This window comes from Oncorhynchus keta, chromosome 20, assembly GCF_023373465.1.
Source record: "Oncorhynchus keta strain PuntledgeMale-10-30-2019 chromosome 20, Oket_V2, whole genome shotgun sequence".
Classification (NCBI taxonomy): Eukaryota; Metazoa; Chordata; class Actinopteri; order Salmoniformes; family Salmonidae; genus Oncorhynchus; species Oncorhynchus keta.
In genome coordinates, this window is record NC_068440.1 from 42759732 (window position 1) to 42774803 (window position 15072).

The 15072-nt window shown below is 43.3% G+C and overlaps 1 protein-coding gene across 1 annotated transcript in view; it reads left to right on the plus strand.

Moving 5' to 3' along the window:
- The window catches only part of LOC118382164 (protein FAM91A1), a 129209-nt gene that overhangs the window by 99529 nt on the left and 14608 nt on the right, over positions 1-15072 (plus strand). The window contains exons 21-23 of the mRNA XM_052473170.1: positions 4295-4393; positions 14303-14426; positions 14697-14766. Of these exons, the coding sequence (XP_052329130.1) occupies positions 4295-4393; positions 14303-14426; positions 14697-14766 (293 nt within the window). The remainder of the gene's footprint in view (positions 1-4294; positions 4394-14302; positions 14427-14696; positions 14767-15072) is intronic.

The window sequence follows — 15072 nt, forward strand, 5'->3', positions numbered from 1 at the left end:
GGGACAAGCTTGGCTGGGGTGGGGTTAAGGGGGGAGAAAACTGTGAGGGGAGGTAGAGAGGGGTTTGGCTTGGAGGATATAAAGCTGCAATATGTAACTTTTTGGGTGACCCGACAAAATTAACATAGAAATGCGAGTTATAGATCTGTCCGTCTCGTTGCAAGTGAGCCTAAGAAGCGGTAGATCTGTTCTATGTGCTCTATTTCTATTCTCCCCGTTTAGTTTTTGTGGCTTTTACTGTAGGTTTTGTAGACCAGCTTCAAACAGCTGACAATACAAATACATAGTTTACGGTCAAGATATTTCACAGCGGTTTAGATGATTCTCTACACAATGACAGCTTGTTTTGGCACAAACTGAAATTAGTCGAACTATTAGAATTTTAGCAACCAGGAAATGGCAATGAGCAATTTCTGCATTTTGCCCCTTTAACTATACTATTTATTTTTGTGATTTGCAAACCTGCTATAAAATGAATCAGAGTTGTGGCCAGATTAGGAGAGGATGATGAGTCATTATAGTTTGTCATTATACTGTAGCTAAGATTTTAATGGTGGTTATTGGTGAGAGGGGCTCTATCCGAGGTTTTGGGCAGGGTGACTTCTGACCTCCCTGTCCAACAGGGATGACCCGGTATAGATACCCATTTTCAATGCCGTAGTTGATGCGTCCTTTCCCCTCCACCCTGGACTTCCTCCATTATGGATCGTACTGCTGAGCTGAAGCTTTGTCAGACCAGTCCACGGGGAGTGGGCATCTGTGACTGCTGGATGCTTGGCTGATGCAGACCCTGGCTTGCTTCCGTACCCCAACCAGGGGAGAGAGCATCCGGAACAATGTTGCACTGTCCTTTTCTATCGGTGATATGGAAGTCATACTCCTGTAGTCTGATCATCCATCTTACCAGTCTTGACTTGGGCGTTGGATGGTTGAACACCCAGGCCAGGGCTTAGTGTTCAGTAACGACCTTGAATGTCCTCCCTTCAAGGAAAGACGGCCTCTTTTCCACCTCCCAAATTAGTTGCTAGGCACTCTCGCTCAGAGACAGAGTAATTCTTCTCAGCAGAGTTCAGCATTCTTGATCCAGAGGCAATAACTCACTCACCGCCATCAATCGCTTGTTTCAAAACAGCACCAAGCCCGATGTCACTGGAATATGTTTGTACTTTACAGGCCAGGTAGAAGAGCCCTGATGCTTTGGTCTCCTTCAAGTCCTCTTCTGGCATTCTGATGCCCAAGACACATCATTCTTCTTCAGAGTATTGAGGGGAGCAGAGTGGTCTGCGTAGTGAGGTATGAAACAATGATACCATCCTGTCTAGAAACCACGCCCTTGACCGACAGGTATTGGACAACATTGGACAGCCTCAACCTTCTTCTTCTTCTTTTTTTTACCTGGGTCACGATGCCCTCAGTGGACACCCACATGGCCTAAGAAGGAGATGTTCCTCCGGTTACACTTCTTCAGGTTCACGCTCGGCTTTGTGCAACCTGCTGAACACAGCTGTCAGGTTTTCCAGGTGTTGTTGCTCTGAGCGGGACTACAACACAACGTCATCAATGTACACAAAGCAACACTTCCCCTTCACATCTTCAAGGGCTATTCCCATGAGCCTTTGGAACCAGCATTTTCAAACCGAAGGGAAGAATGAGGAACTCGGATAAGGCCTCTGGAGTAATACATGGTGTCTTCAGGACGCTGGCAGTATCCACTCTTGAGGTTGATTGTGCTGAATACTGTTGTAAGGACTCTAGTATTTCCTCAATTTGAGGCATGGGGTAGGCGTCAAGAGGCGTCTTCGCATTGAAGCCTCTGTAATCAATGCAAAACCTTGTTCCTCCATCCTTTTTCTTCACAAGCACTACAGTTGAGACACCCAAGGGGGATGTAGACCGTCTGACCTTGCCGTTACTCAACGTGCCTTTGACCTGTCTATGAGCTCCTACTTTGGCAAACATACTCAGGAAGCGTTCTTCTTTATGAGGACCTCATCAGTTGTTATGATGCAGTGACATGCAGGAGTAGTACGTCCAACAGAATTTGAGCAAACAGTGGATAACTTATGCAACATGATGTCAAGCTGCACAAAAGGCTGTGGACTGGTGTCTTTATGCACAATAGCGCACGATGGCGCACGCGGCCAGCCGGTTTGGGTTCCGTGTTACGCTATCGTGCATACCTTTATTTTGCCCCTCCACACCAAACGCGATCACAACGCGCAGGTTAAAATATCAAAACAAACTCTGAACCAATTACATTGGCAATTTAGCTCATAATATTAGCTTGCACCTGCTAGCTAACGTTAATTTGTCCTATTTAGCTAGCTTGCTGTTGCTAGCTAATTTGTCCTGGGATATAAACATTGATAGGTCTTATCCAAAGGAAATATGGGTAGGTCTTATCCAAAGGAAATATGGGTAGGTCTTATCCAAAGGAAATATGGGTAGGTCTTATCCAAAGGAAATATGGGTAGGTCTTATCCAAAGGAAATATGGGTAGGTCTGATCCAAAGGAAATATGGGTAGGTCTTATCCAAAGGAAATATGGGTAGGTCTGATCCAAAGGAAATATGGGTAGGTCTGATCCAAAGGAAATATGGGTAGGTCTTATCCAAAGGAAATATGGGTAGGTCTTATCCAAAGGAAATATGGGTAGGTCTTATCCAAAGGAAATATGGGTAGGTCTTATCCAAAGGAAATATGGGTAGGTCTGATCCAAAGGAAATATGGGTAGGTCTTATCCAAAGGAAATATGGGTAGGTCTGATCCAAAGGAAATATGGGTAGGTCTTATCCAAAGGAAATATGGGTAGGTCTGATCCAAAGGAAATATGGGTAGGTCTTATCCAAAGGAAATATGGGTAGGTCTGATCCAAAGGAAATATGGGTAGGTCTTATCCAAAGGAAATATGGGTAGGTATGATCCAAAGGAAATATGGGTAGGTCTGATCCAAAGGAAATATGGGTAGGTCTTATCCAAAGGAAATATGGGTAGGTCTTATCCAAAGGAAATATGGGTAGGTCTTATCCAAAGGAAATATGGGTAGGTCTGATCCAAAGGAAATATGGGTAGGTCTGATCCAAAGGAAATATGGGTAGGTCTTATCCAAAGGAAATATTGGTAGGTCTGATCCAAAGGAAATATGGGTAGGTCTTATCCAAAGGAAATATGGGTAGGTCTTATCCAAAGGAAATATGGGTAGGTCTTATCCAAAGGAAATATGGGTAGGTCTTATCCAAAGGAAATATGGGTAGGTCTGATCCAAAGGAAATCCATGAAGCCAAAGACCCCAAACAGGCGGTGGAAATCGCCTTGCAAAACATTGTTCTTTCCTTGTGTCAGACACAGGAAGGTAAACCTCTTCTTAGTAATGCTCCAACTCAAGTCTCACCTGTCCAGCATCAAAGAAAACTAGGCTTTCCAACTAGCATATGTTTTATTTTCCCACCTCCTGTCAAAACGCCCCTCCTTGGACTTGGACACACCCACTTCCTACAGCCACTCAAACCCGGAAGTGACAATGGGTGTGTCTAGGGACTGACCAGGGCGTTCGCCCATTGTTAATACACACGAGAAACTGTTGAGCGCGAAAAACCCAGCAGCACTACTACCATAACTCGTTCAAAGACACTTAAATATTGTGTCTTTCCCATTCACCCTCTGAATGACACACAGACACAATCCATGTCTCAAGTCTTCATAATCCTTTAACCTGACTCCTCCCCTTCATCTTTAACCTGACTCCTCCCCTTCATCTTTAACCTGACTCCTCCCCTTCATCTTTAACCTGACTCCTCCCCTTCATATTGAACCTGACTCCTCCCCTTCATCTTTAACCTGACTCCTCCCCTTCATCTTTAACCTGACCCCTCCCCTTCATCTTTAACCTGACCCCTCCCCTTCATCTTGAACCTGACTCCTCCCCTTCATCTTGAACCTGACTCCTCCCCTTCATCTTGAACCTGACTCCTCCCCTTCATCTTGAACCTGACTCCTCCCCTTCATCTTGAACCTGACTCCTCCCCTTCATCTTGAACCTGACTCCTCCCCTTCATCTTTAACCTGACCCCTCCCCTTCATCTTTAACCTGACTCCTCCACTTCATCTTTAACCTGACTCCTCCCCTTCATCTTTAACCTGACTCCTCCCCTTCATCTACACTGATTGAAGTGGATTTAACAGGTGACATCAGTAAGGGATCATAGCTTTCACCTGGTCAGTCTGTCATGGAAAGAGCAGGTGTTCCTAATGTTTTGTACACTCAGTGTATAATGATTTGATATTGTCTATACAGGAGACAGTCATCTGGGAGGTGGGTTGGAGGCCAACAGCAGCACGGAGTCCTTTGAGCTGGTCACAGAGGACAACAATGGAGGAAAGCAAGCGGCAGAAGGTATAGTACAGTCTACTCAAACTAGGGGGTGATCTGAAATAGCACCCTATTCCCTATGTAGTGCACTACTTTTTGGAGAAGGAGAAGGAAAGCAAGCAGCAGAAGGGACATGACAGTAGGGATGTTTCTCAAAATGCGCGCTACCGTTCTCCGAGCACGCGAAGTGGAGAACAGGAGGGTCGGAGTGTGTTACACGGATGCGCACTCCGTTTGTACGTATTTTTAAGCATCAATGAAAAGCTTCAACGGAAAGTACATGGAACAACCATGTAAAAAAAAATGATGCAAAATGTATTGAAATCGATGTCCGCCATTATTTGGGCTGAAGCAAGAAAAAATGAACTCCAACTTCACAATGAGATTTTTCCCTTTTGTATGTTGCCTGACTACAATATTGTAACCTGATACGTAACCTGATGTGTTAATAAACATGACTAAATGATCTGCCTACAATACCCACAGTAATGTGCGTAAATCGCAGTCCCATAGTAAGTCAGTAGGGCAAACTGGCTAGCTACTACTGTTAGCTATCTGGATAGCCACAAATAATTGACATCTACTTTGCATAACGTTAGTTTTAAGTCATTTTTACCTGTGAAAGTATCTGGTTAGCGACACTATTACGATTCACATTCAGTAAGCGGATAATTATGAAGTAAAACGATTTGTGTACATCTTGTTGCATCTTTATTGTTGCCATTGTCCTGGCTGGAAGAAGGTTTAGTGAATGCAGAGGTCCAGTGTGAGGTTATACCATAGAGGGAGTGCTGCTCAGCGTGAGGTAATACAGTAGGGGGAGTGCTGCTCAGTGTGAGGTAATACAGTAGGGGGAGTGGGAGGTAATACAGTAGGGGGAGTGCTGCTCAGCGTGAGGTAATACAGTAGGGGGAGTGCTGCTCAGTGTGAGGTAATACAGTAGGGGGAGTGCTGCTCAGCGTGAGCTCAGCGTAATACAGTAGGGGAGTGCTGAGGTAATACAGTAGGGGAGTGCTGCTCAGCGTGAGGTAATACAGTAGGGGAGTGCTGCTCAGCGTGAGGTAATACAGTAGGGGAGTGCTGCTCAGCGTGAGGTAATACAGTAGGGGAGTGCTGCTCAGCGTGAGGTAATACAGTAGGGGAGTGCTGCTCAGCGTGAGGTAATACAGTAGGGGAGTGCTGCTCGGCGTGAGGTAATACAGTAGAGGGAGTGCTGCTCAGCGTGAGGTAATACAGTAGTGGGAGTGCTGCTCAGCGTGAGGTAATACAGTAGGGGGAGTGCTGCTCGGCGTGAGGTAATACAGTAGAGGGAGTGCTGCTCAGCGTGAGGTAATACAGTAGGGGGAGTGCTGCTCGGCGTGAGGTAATACAGTAGGGGGAGTGCTGCTCAGCGTGAGGTAATACAGTAGTGGGAGTGCTGTATGTAGTATGATAGTGATAGTGTGGATACCCCATTCTGATTAGTATGATAGTGTGGATACCCCATTCTGAGTAGTGTGATAGTGTGGATACCCCATTCTGATTAGTATGATAGTGATAGTGTGGATACCCCATTCTGAGTAGTGTGATAGTGTGGATACCCCATTCTGAGTAGTGTGATAGTGTGGATACCCCATTCTGAGTAGTATGATAGTGATAGTGTGGATACCCTATTCTGATTAGTATGATAGTGATAGTGTGGATACCCCATTCTGAGTCGTATGATAGGTGGATACCCTATTCTGAGTAGTATGATAGTGTGGATACCCCATTCTGAGTAGTATGATAGTGTGGATACCCCATTCTGAGTAGTATAATAGTGATAGTGTGGATACCCCATTCTGAGTCGTATGATAGGTGGATACCCCATTCTGAGTAGTGTGATAGTGTGGATACCCTATTCTGAGTCGTATGATAGTGATAATGTGGATACCCCATTCTGAGTAGTATGATAGTGATAGTGTGGATACCCCATTCTGATTAGTATGATAGTGATAGTGTGGATACCCCATTCTGATTAGTATGATAGTGATAGTGTGGATACCCCATTCTGAGTAGTGTGATAGTGTGGATACCCCATTCTGAGTAGTATGATAGTGATAGTGTGGATACTCCATTCTGATTAGTATGATAGTGATAGTGTGGATACCCCATTCTGAGTAGTGTGATAGTGTGGATACCCCATTCTGAGTAGTGTGATAGTGTGGATACCCCATTCTGAGTCGTATGATAGTGTGGATACCCCATTCTGAGTAGTGTGATAGTGTGGATACCCCATTCTGAGTAGTATGATAGTGATAGTGTGGATACCCCATTCTGAGTATTGTGATAGTGTGGATACCCCATTCTGATTAGTATGATTGTGTGGATACCCCATTCTGAGTAGTACGATAGTGTGGATACCCTATTCTGAGTAGTATGATAGGTGGATACCCCATTCTGAGTAGTATGATTGTGTGGATACCCCATTCTGAGTAGTATGATAGTGTGGATACCCCATTCTGAGTAGTATGATAGTGTGGATACCCCATTCTGAGTAGTATGATTGTGTGGATACCCCATTCTGAGTAGTATGATTGTGTGGATACCCTATTCTGAGTAGTATGATAGTGTGGATACCCCATTCTGAGTAGTATGATTGTGTGGATACCCCATTCTGAGTAGTATGATTGTCTGGATACCCTATTCTGAGTAGTATAATAGTGATAGTGTGGATACCCCATTCTGAGTTGTATGATAGTGATAGTGTTGATACCCCATTCTGAGTTGTATGATAGTGATAGTGTGGATACCCCATTCTGAGTCGTATGATAGTGTGGATACCCCATTCTGAGTCGTATGATAGTGATAGTGTGGATACCCCATTCTGATTAGTATGATAGTGATAGTGTGGATACCCCATTCTGAGTAGTACGATAGTGTGGATACCCTATTCTGAGTCGTATGATAGGTGGATACCCCATTCTGAGTAGTGTGATAGTGTGGATACCCCATTCTGAGTAGTATGATAGTGATAGTGTGGATACCCCATTCTGATTAGTATGATAGTGATAGTGTTGATACCCCATTCTGAGTCGTATGATAGGTGGATACCCCATTCTGAGTAGTGTGATAGTGATAGTGTTGATATCCCATTCTGAGTAGTATGATAGTGATAGTGTGGATACCCCATTCTGAGTAGTATGATAGGTGGATACCCCATTCTGATTAGTATGATAGTGATAGTGTGGATACCCCATTCTGATTAGTGTGATAGTGATAGCGTGGATACCCCATTCTGAGTAGTATGATAGTGTGGATACCCCATTCTGAGTAGTATGATAGTGTGGATACCCCATTCTGATTAGTATGATAGTGATAGTGTTGATACCCCATTCTGAGTCGTATGATAGGTGGATACCCCATTCTGAGTAGTATGATAGTGTGGATACCCTATTCTGAGTCGTAAGATAGGTGGATATCCCATTCTGAGTAGTATGATAGTGTGGATACCCTATTCTGAGTCGTATGATAGGTGGATACCCTATTCTGATTAGTATGATAGTGTGGATACCCTATTCTGAGTCGTATGATAGGTGGATACCCCATTCTGAGTAGTATGATAGTGTGGATACCCTATTCTGAGTCGTATGATAGGTGGATACCCCATTCTGAGTAGTATGATAGTGTGGATACCCCATTCTGAGTCGTATGATAGTGATAGTGTGGATACCCCATTCTGAGTCGTATGATAGGTGGATACCCCATTCTGAGTAGTATGATAGTGATAGTGTGGATACCCCATTCTGATTAGTATGATAGTGATAGTGTGGATACCCCATTCTGAGTAGTGTGATAGTGTGGATACCCCATTCTGAGTAGTGTGATAGTGTGGATACCCCATTCTGAGTCGTATGATAGTGTGGATACCCCATTCTGAGTAGTGTGATAGTGTGGATACCCCATTCTGTAGTATGATAGTGATAGTGTGGATACCCCATTCTGAGTATTGTGATAGTGTGGATACCCCATTCTGATTAGTATGATTGTGTGGATACCCCATTCTGAGTAGTACGATAGTGTGGATACCCTATTCTGAGTAGTATGATAGGTGGATACCCCATTCTGAGTAGTATGATTGTGTGGATACCCCATTCTGAGTAGTATGATAGTGTGGATACCCCATTCTGAGTAGTATGATAGTGTGGATACCCCATTCTGAGTAGTATGATTGTGTGGATACCCCATTCTGAGTAGTATGATTGTGTGGATACCCTATTCTGAGTAGTATGATAGTGTGGATACCCCATTCTGAGTAGTATGATTGTGTGGATACCCCATTCTGAGTAGTATGATTGTCTGGATACCCTATTCTGAGTAGTATAATAGTGATCGTGTGGATACCCCATTCTGAGTTGTATGATAGTGATAGTGTTGATACCCCATTCTGAGTTGTATGATAGTGATAGTGTGGATACCCCATTCTGAGTCGTATGATAGTGTGGATACCCCATTCTGAGTCGTATGATAGTGATAGTGTGGATACCCCATTCTGATTAGTATGATAGTGATAGTGTGGATACCCCATTCTGAGTAGTACGATAGTGTGGATACCCTATTCTGAGTCGTATGATAGGTGGATACCCCATTCTGAGTAGTGTGATAGTGTGGATACCCCATTCTGAGTAGTATGATAGTGATAGTGTGGATACCCCATTCTGATTAGTATGATAGTGATAGTGTTGATACCCCATTCTGAGTCGTATGATAGGTGGATACCCCATTCTGAGTAGTGTGATAGTGATAGTGTTGATATCCCATTCTGAGTAGTATGATAGTGATAGTGTGGATACCCCATTCTGAGTAGTATGATAGGTGGATACCCCATTCTGATTAGTATGATAGTGATAGTGTGGATACCCCATTCTGATTAGTGTGATAGTGATAGCGTGGATACCCCATTCTGAGTAGTATGATAGTGTGGATACCCCATTCTGAGTAGTATGATAGTGTGGATACCCCATTCTGATTAGTATGATAGTGATAGTGTTGATACCCCATTCTGAGTCGTATGATAGGTGGATACCCCATTCTGAGTAGTATGATAGTGTGGATACCTATTCTGAGTCGTAAGATAGGTGGATATCCCATTCTGAGTAGTATGATAGTGTGGATACCCTATTCTGAGTCGTATGATAGGTGGATACCCTATTCTGATTAGTATGATAGTGTGGATACCCTATTCTGAGTCGTATGATAGGTGGATACCCCATTCTGAGTAGTATGATAGTGTGGATACCCTATTCTGAGTCGTATGATAGGTGGATACCCCATTCTGAGTAGTATGATAGTGTGGATACCCCATTCTGAGTCGTATGATAGTGATAGTGTGGATACCCCATTCTGAGTCGTATGATAGGTGGATACCCCATTCTGAGTAGTATGATAGTGATAGTGTGGATACCCCATTCTGATTAGTATGATAGTGATAGTGTGGATACCCCATTCTGAGTAGTGTGATAGTGTGGATACCCCATTCTGAGTAGTGTGATAGTGTGGATACCCCATTCTGAGTCGTATGATAGTGTGGATACCCCATTCTGAGTAGTGTGATAGTGTGGATACCCCATTCTGAGTAGTATGATAGTGATAGTGTGGATACCCCATTCTGAGTATTGTGATAGTGTGGATACCCCATTCTGATTAGTATGATTGTGTGGATACCCCATTCTGAGTAGTACGATAGTGTGGATACCCTATTCTGAGTAGTATGATAGGTGGATACCCCATTCTGAGTAGTATGATTGTGTGGATACCCCATTCTGAGTAGTATGATAGTGTGGATACCCCATTCTGAGTAGTATGATAGTGTGGATACCCCATTCTGAGTAGTATGATTGTGTGGATACCCCATTCTGAGTAGTATGATTGTGTGGATACCCTATTCTGAGTAGTATGATAGTGTGGATACCCCATTCTGAGTAGTATGATTGTGTGGATACCCCATTCTGAGTAGTATGATTGTCTGGATACCCTATTCTGAGTAGTATAATAGTGATCGTGTGGATACCCCATTCTGAGTTGTATGATAGTGATAGTGTTGATACCCCATTCTGAGTTGTATGATAGTGATAGTGTGGATACCCCATTCTGAGTCGTATGATAGTGTGGATACCCCATTCTGAGTCGTATGATAGTGATAGTGTGGATACCCCATTCTGATTAGTATGATAGTGATAGTGTGGATACCCCATTCTGAGTAGTACGATAGTGTGGATACCCTATTCTGAGTCGTATGATAGGTGGATACCCCATTCTGAGTAGTGTGATAGTGTGGATACCCCATTCTGAGTAGTATGATAGTGATAGTGTGGATACCCCATTCTGATTAGTATGATAGTGATAGTGTTGATACCCCATTCTGAGTCGTATGATAGGTGGATACCCCATTCTGAGTAGTGTGATAGTGATAGTGTTGATATCCCATTCTGAGTAGTATGATAGTGATAGTGTGGATACCCCATTCTGAGTAGTATGATAGGTGGATACCCCATTCTGATTAGTATGATAGTGATAGTGTGGATACCCCATTCTGATTAGTGTGATAGTGATAGCGTGGATACCCCATTCTGAGTAGTATGATAGTGTGGATACCCCATTCTGAGTAGTATGATAGTGTGGATACCCCATTCTGATTAGTATGATAGTGATAGTGTTGATACCCCATTCTGAGTCGTATGATAGGTGGATACCCCATTCTGAGTAGTATGATAGTGTGGATACCCTATTCTGAGTCGTAAGATAGGTGGATATCCCATTCTGAGTAGTATGATAGTGTGGATACCCTATTCTGAGTCGTATGATAGGTGGATACCCTATTCTGATTAGTATGATAGTGTGGATACCCTATTCTGAGTCGTATGATAGGTGGATACCCCATTCTGAGTAGTATGATAGTGTGGATACCCTATTCTGAGTCGTATGATAGGTGGATACCCCATTCTGAGTAGTATGATAGTGTGATACCCCATTCTGAGTCGTATGATAGTGATAGTGTGGATACCCCATTCTGAGTCGTATGATAGGTGGATACCCCATTCTGAGTAGTATGATAGTGATAGTGTGGATACCCCATTCTGATTAGTATGATAGTGATAGTGTGGATACCCCATTCTGAGTAGTGTGATAGTGTGGATACCCCATTCTGAGTAGTGTGATAGTGTGGATACCCCATTCTGAGTCGTATGATAGTGTGGATACCCCATTCTGAGTAGTGTGATAGTGTGGATACCCCATTCTGAGTAGTATGATAGTGATAGTGTGGATACCCCATTCTGAGTATTGTGATAGTGTGGATACCCCATTCTGATTAGTATGATTGTGTGGATACCCCATTCTGAGTAGTACGATAGTGTGGATACCCTATTCTGAGTAGTATGATAGGTGGATACCCCATTCTGAGTAGTATGATTGTGTGGATACCCCATTCTGAGTAGTATGATAGTGTGGATACCCCATTCTGAGTAGTATGATAGTGTGGATACCCCATTCTGAGTAGTATGATTGTGTGGATACCCCATTCTGAGTAGTATGATTGTGTGGATACCCTATTCTGAGTAGTATGATAGTGTGGATACCCCATTCTGAGTAGTATGATTGTGTGGATACCCCATTCTGAGTAGTATGATTGTCTGGATACCCTATTCTGAGTAGTATAATAGTGATCGTGTGGATACCCCATTCTGAGTTGTATGATAGTGATAGTGTTGATACCCCATTCTGAGTTGTATGATAGTGATAGTGTGGATACCCCATTCTGAGTCGTATGATAGTGTGGATACCCCATTCTGAGTCGTATGATAGTGATAGTGTGGATACCCCATTCTGATTAGTATGATAGTGATAGTGTGGATACCCCATTCTGAGTAGTACGATAGTGTGGATACCCTATTCTGAGTCGTATGATAGGTGGATACCCCATTCTGAGTAGTGTGATAGTGTGGATACCCCATTCTGAGTAGTATGATAGTGATAGTGTGGATACCCCATTCTGATTAGTATGATAGTGATAGTGTTGATACCCCATTCTGAGTCGTATGATAGGTGGATACCCCATTCTGAGTAGTGTGATAGTGATAGTGTTGATATCCCATTCTGAGTAGTATGATAGTGATAGTGTGGATACCCCATTCTGAGTAGTATGATAGGTGGATACCCCATTCTGATTAGTATGATAGTGATAGTGTGGATACCCCATTCTGATTAGTGTGATAGTGATAGCGTGGATACCCCATTCTGAGTAGTATGATAGTGTGGATACCCCATTCTGAGTAGTATGATAGTGTGGATACCCCATTCTGATTAGTATGATAGTGATAGTGTTGATACCCCATTCTGAGTCGTATGATAGGTGGATACCCCATTCTGAGTAGTATGATAGTGTGGATACCCTATTCTGAGTCGTAAGATAGGTGGATATCCCATTCTGAGTAGTATGATAGTGTGGATACCCTATTCTGAGTCGTATGATAGGTGGATACCCTATTCTGATTAGTATGATAGTGTGGATACCCTATTCTGAGTCGTATGATAGGTGGATACCCCATTCTGAGTAGTATGATAGTGTGGATACCCTATTCTGAGTCGTATGATAGGTGGATACCCCATTCTGAGTAGTATGATAGTGTGGATACCCCATTCTGAGTCGTATGATAGTGATAGTGTGGATACCCCATTCTGAGTCGTATGATAGGTGGATACCCCATTCTGAGTAGTATGATAGTGATAGTGTGGATACCCCATTCTGATTAGTATGATAGTGATAGTGTGGATACCCCATTCTGAGTCGTATGATAGTGATAGTGTGGATACCCCATTCTGATTAGTATGATAGTGATAGTGTGGATACCCCATTCTGATTAGTATGATAGTGATAGTGTGGATACCCCATTCTGATTAGTATGATAGTGTGGCTACCCCATTCTGAGTCGTATGATAGTGATAGTGTGGATACCCCATTCTGATTAGTATGATAGTGATAGTGTGGATACCCCATTCTGATTAGTATGATAGTGATAGTGTGGATACCCCATTCTGAGTCGTATGATAGGTGGATACCCCATTCTGAGTAGTATGATAGTGATAGTGTGGATACCCCATTCTGAGTCGTATGATAGGTGGATACCCCATTCTGAGTAGTATGATAGTGTGGATACCCCATTCTGAGTCGTATGATAGGTGGATACCCCATTCTCAGTAGTATGATAGTGTTGATGGCCCATTCTGAGTCGTATGATAGGTGGATACCCCATTCTCAGTAGTATGATAGTGTTGATGGCCCATTCTGAGTCGTATGATAGTGTGGACACCCCATTCTCAGTAGTATGATAGTGTTGATGGCCCATTCTGAGTCGTATGATAGTGTGGACACCCCATTCTCAGTCGTATGATAGTGTTGATGGCCCATTCTGAGTCGTATGATAGTGTGGACACCCCATTCTCAGTAGTATGATAGTGTTGATGGCCCATTCTGAGTCGTATGATAGTGTGGACACCCCATTCTCAGTAGTATGATAGTGTTGATGCCCCATTCTGAGTCGTATGATAGGTGAATATTAGTCTCTTTGGAAGAGTTTATGACTGTGTTCTGAATCTCTGCCCTTCTCCAGAAGTGTACACTCATGCTTTTAAAAGCATTGGATTAATGCACGAATGGCTGGAGGGAGTTGCTAACCTATTCCTGACACCATTCCATTTCTTTTAAATAGGGGAGAGTACGACTGCACACTTGTCTGTGTTACTGTGAGGTTGGGAATGTCCATCCTTGGCATAGATCATAAAGTTATATTTTAATTTCTTATCATACTCTCGCTTTCCATTCTATATGACTTCTCTCTCCTCTGTGTCTCCGTTTGATGACTTCATCATGCTCCCCCTTGCCCGTTTGATGATGTAATGTTTTGTACCCCCCTGCAGTGCCGTTGACAGAAGATGACTGGGTCCCTCTAGAGCTGTGCTTTGGGATGCCTCTCTTCAGCTCCGAGCTCAACCGCAAAATATGCGGAAAGATCGCCTCGCACGGCCTCTGTAGCAAAGACAGGTACTGGAGGAAAAGAACGAGGTTTTGTTGTTGTCTTGGCTGGGAAATGGGAGAAGTGTTCATTTCTAAGCGGTCCTTTGTAGCTCAGTTGGTATAGTATGGCGATGTTAACTCCAGGCTAGTGGGTATGTTTCTCTGGACCACTCATACGTAAAATGAATGCACGCATGACTGTAAGTCGCTCAGGATAAAACCGTCTGCTTAATGGCATATATTTTATTATTACTTTTTAAGAACGTAACTTACCGGTGTAATTCTCTGTTGTTTCAGCCTTCAAGACTTACTTCATTCCAGCCGAACACTATCATTGAAGGTCCTGAGTTTTGTTCAGTCGTTCCAGGTAAAAGGTCTCTGTGTGTTCTGTTCTATTCTGCCTCATTGCCACTTGAAGAGCGCTCCTATCAAACCAGCCAGTCGCATACTGACAATCAGAACACTCTGTTTCCCTTTGAAATAACACTCAAGTCTAGACAGACGTCCCCCACATAAAAATAAGTATTGCTGGTTTCATTACTTCCATGTTCTGTACCTCACCCAGCCAATAACCCTGATATGCCTGGTCTGTATTAGGTCCTGGTCATCAGAGTGATCTGTAATGATATGACTGGTCTGTATTAGGTCCTGGTCATCAGAGTGATCTGTAATG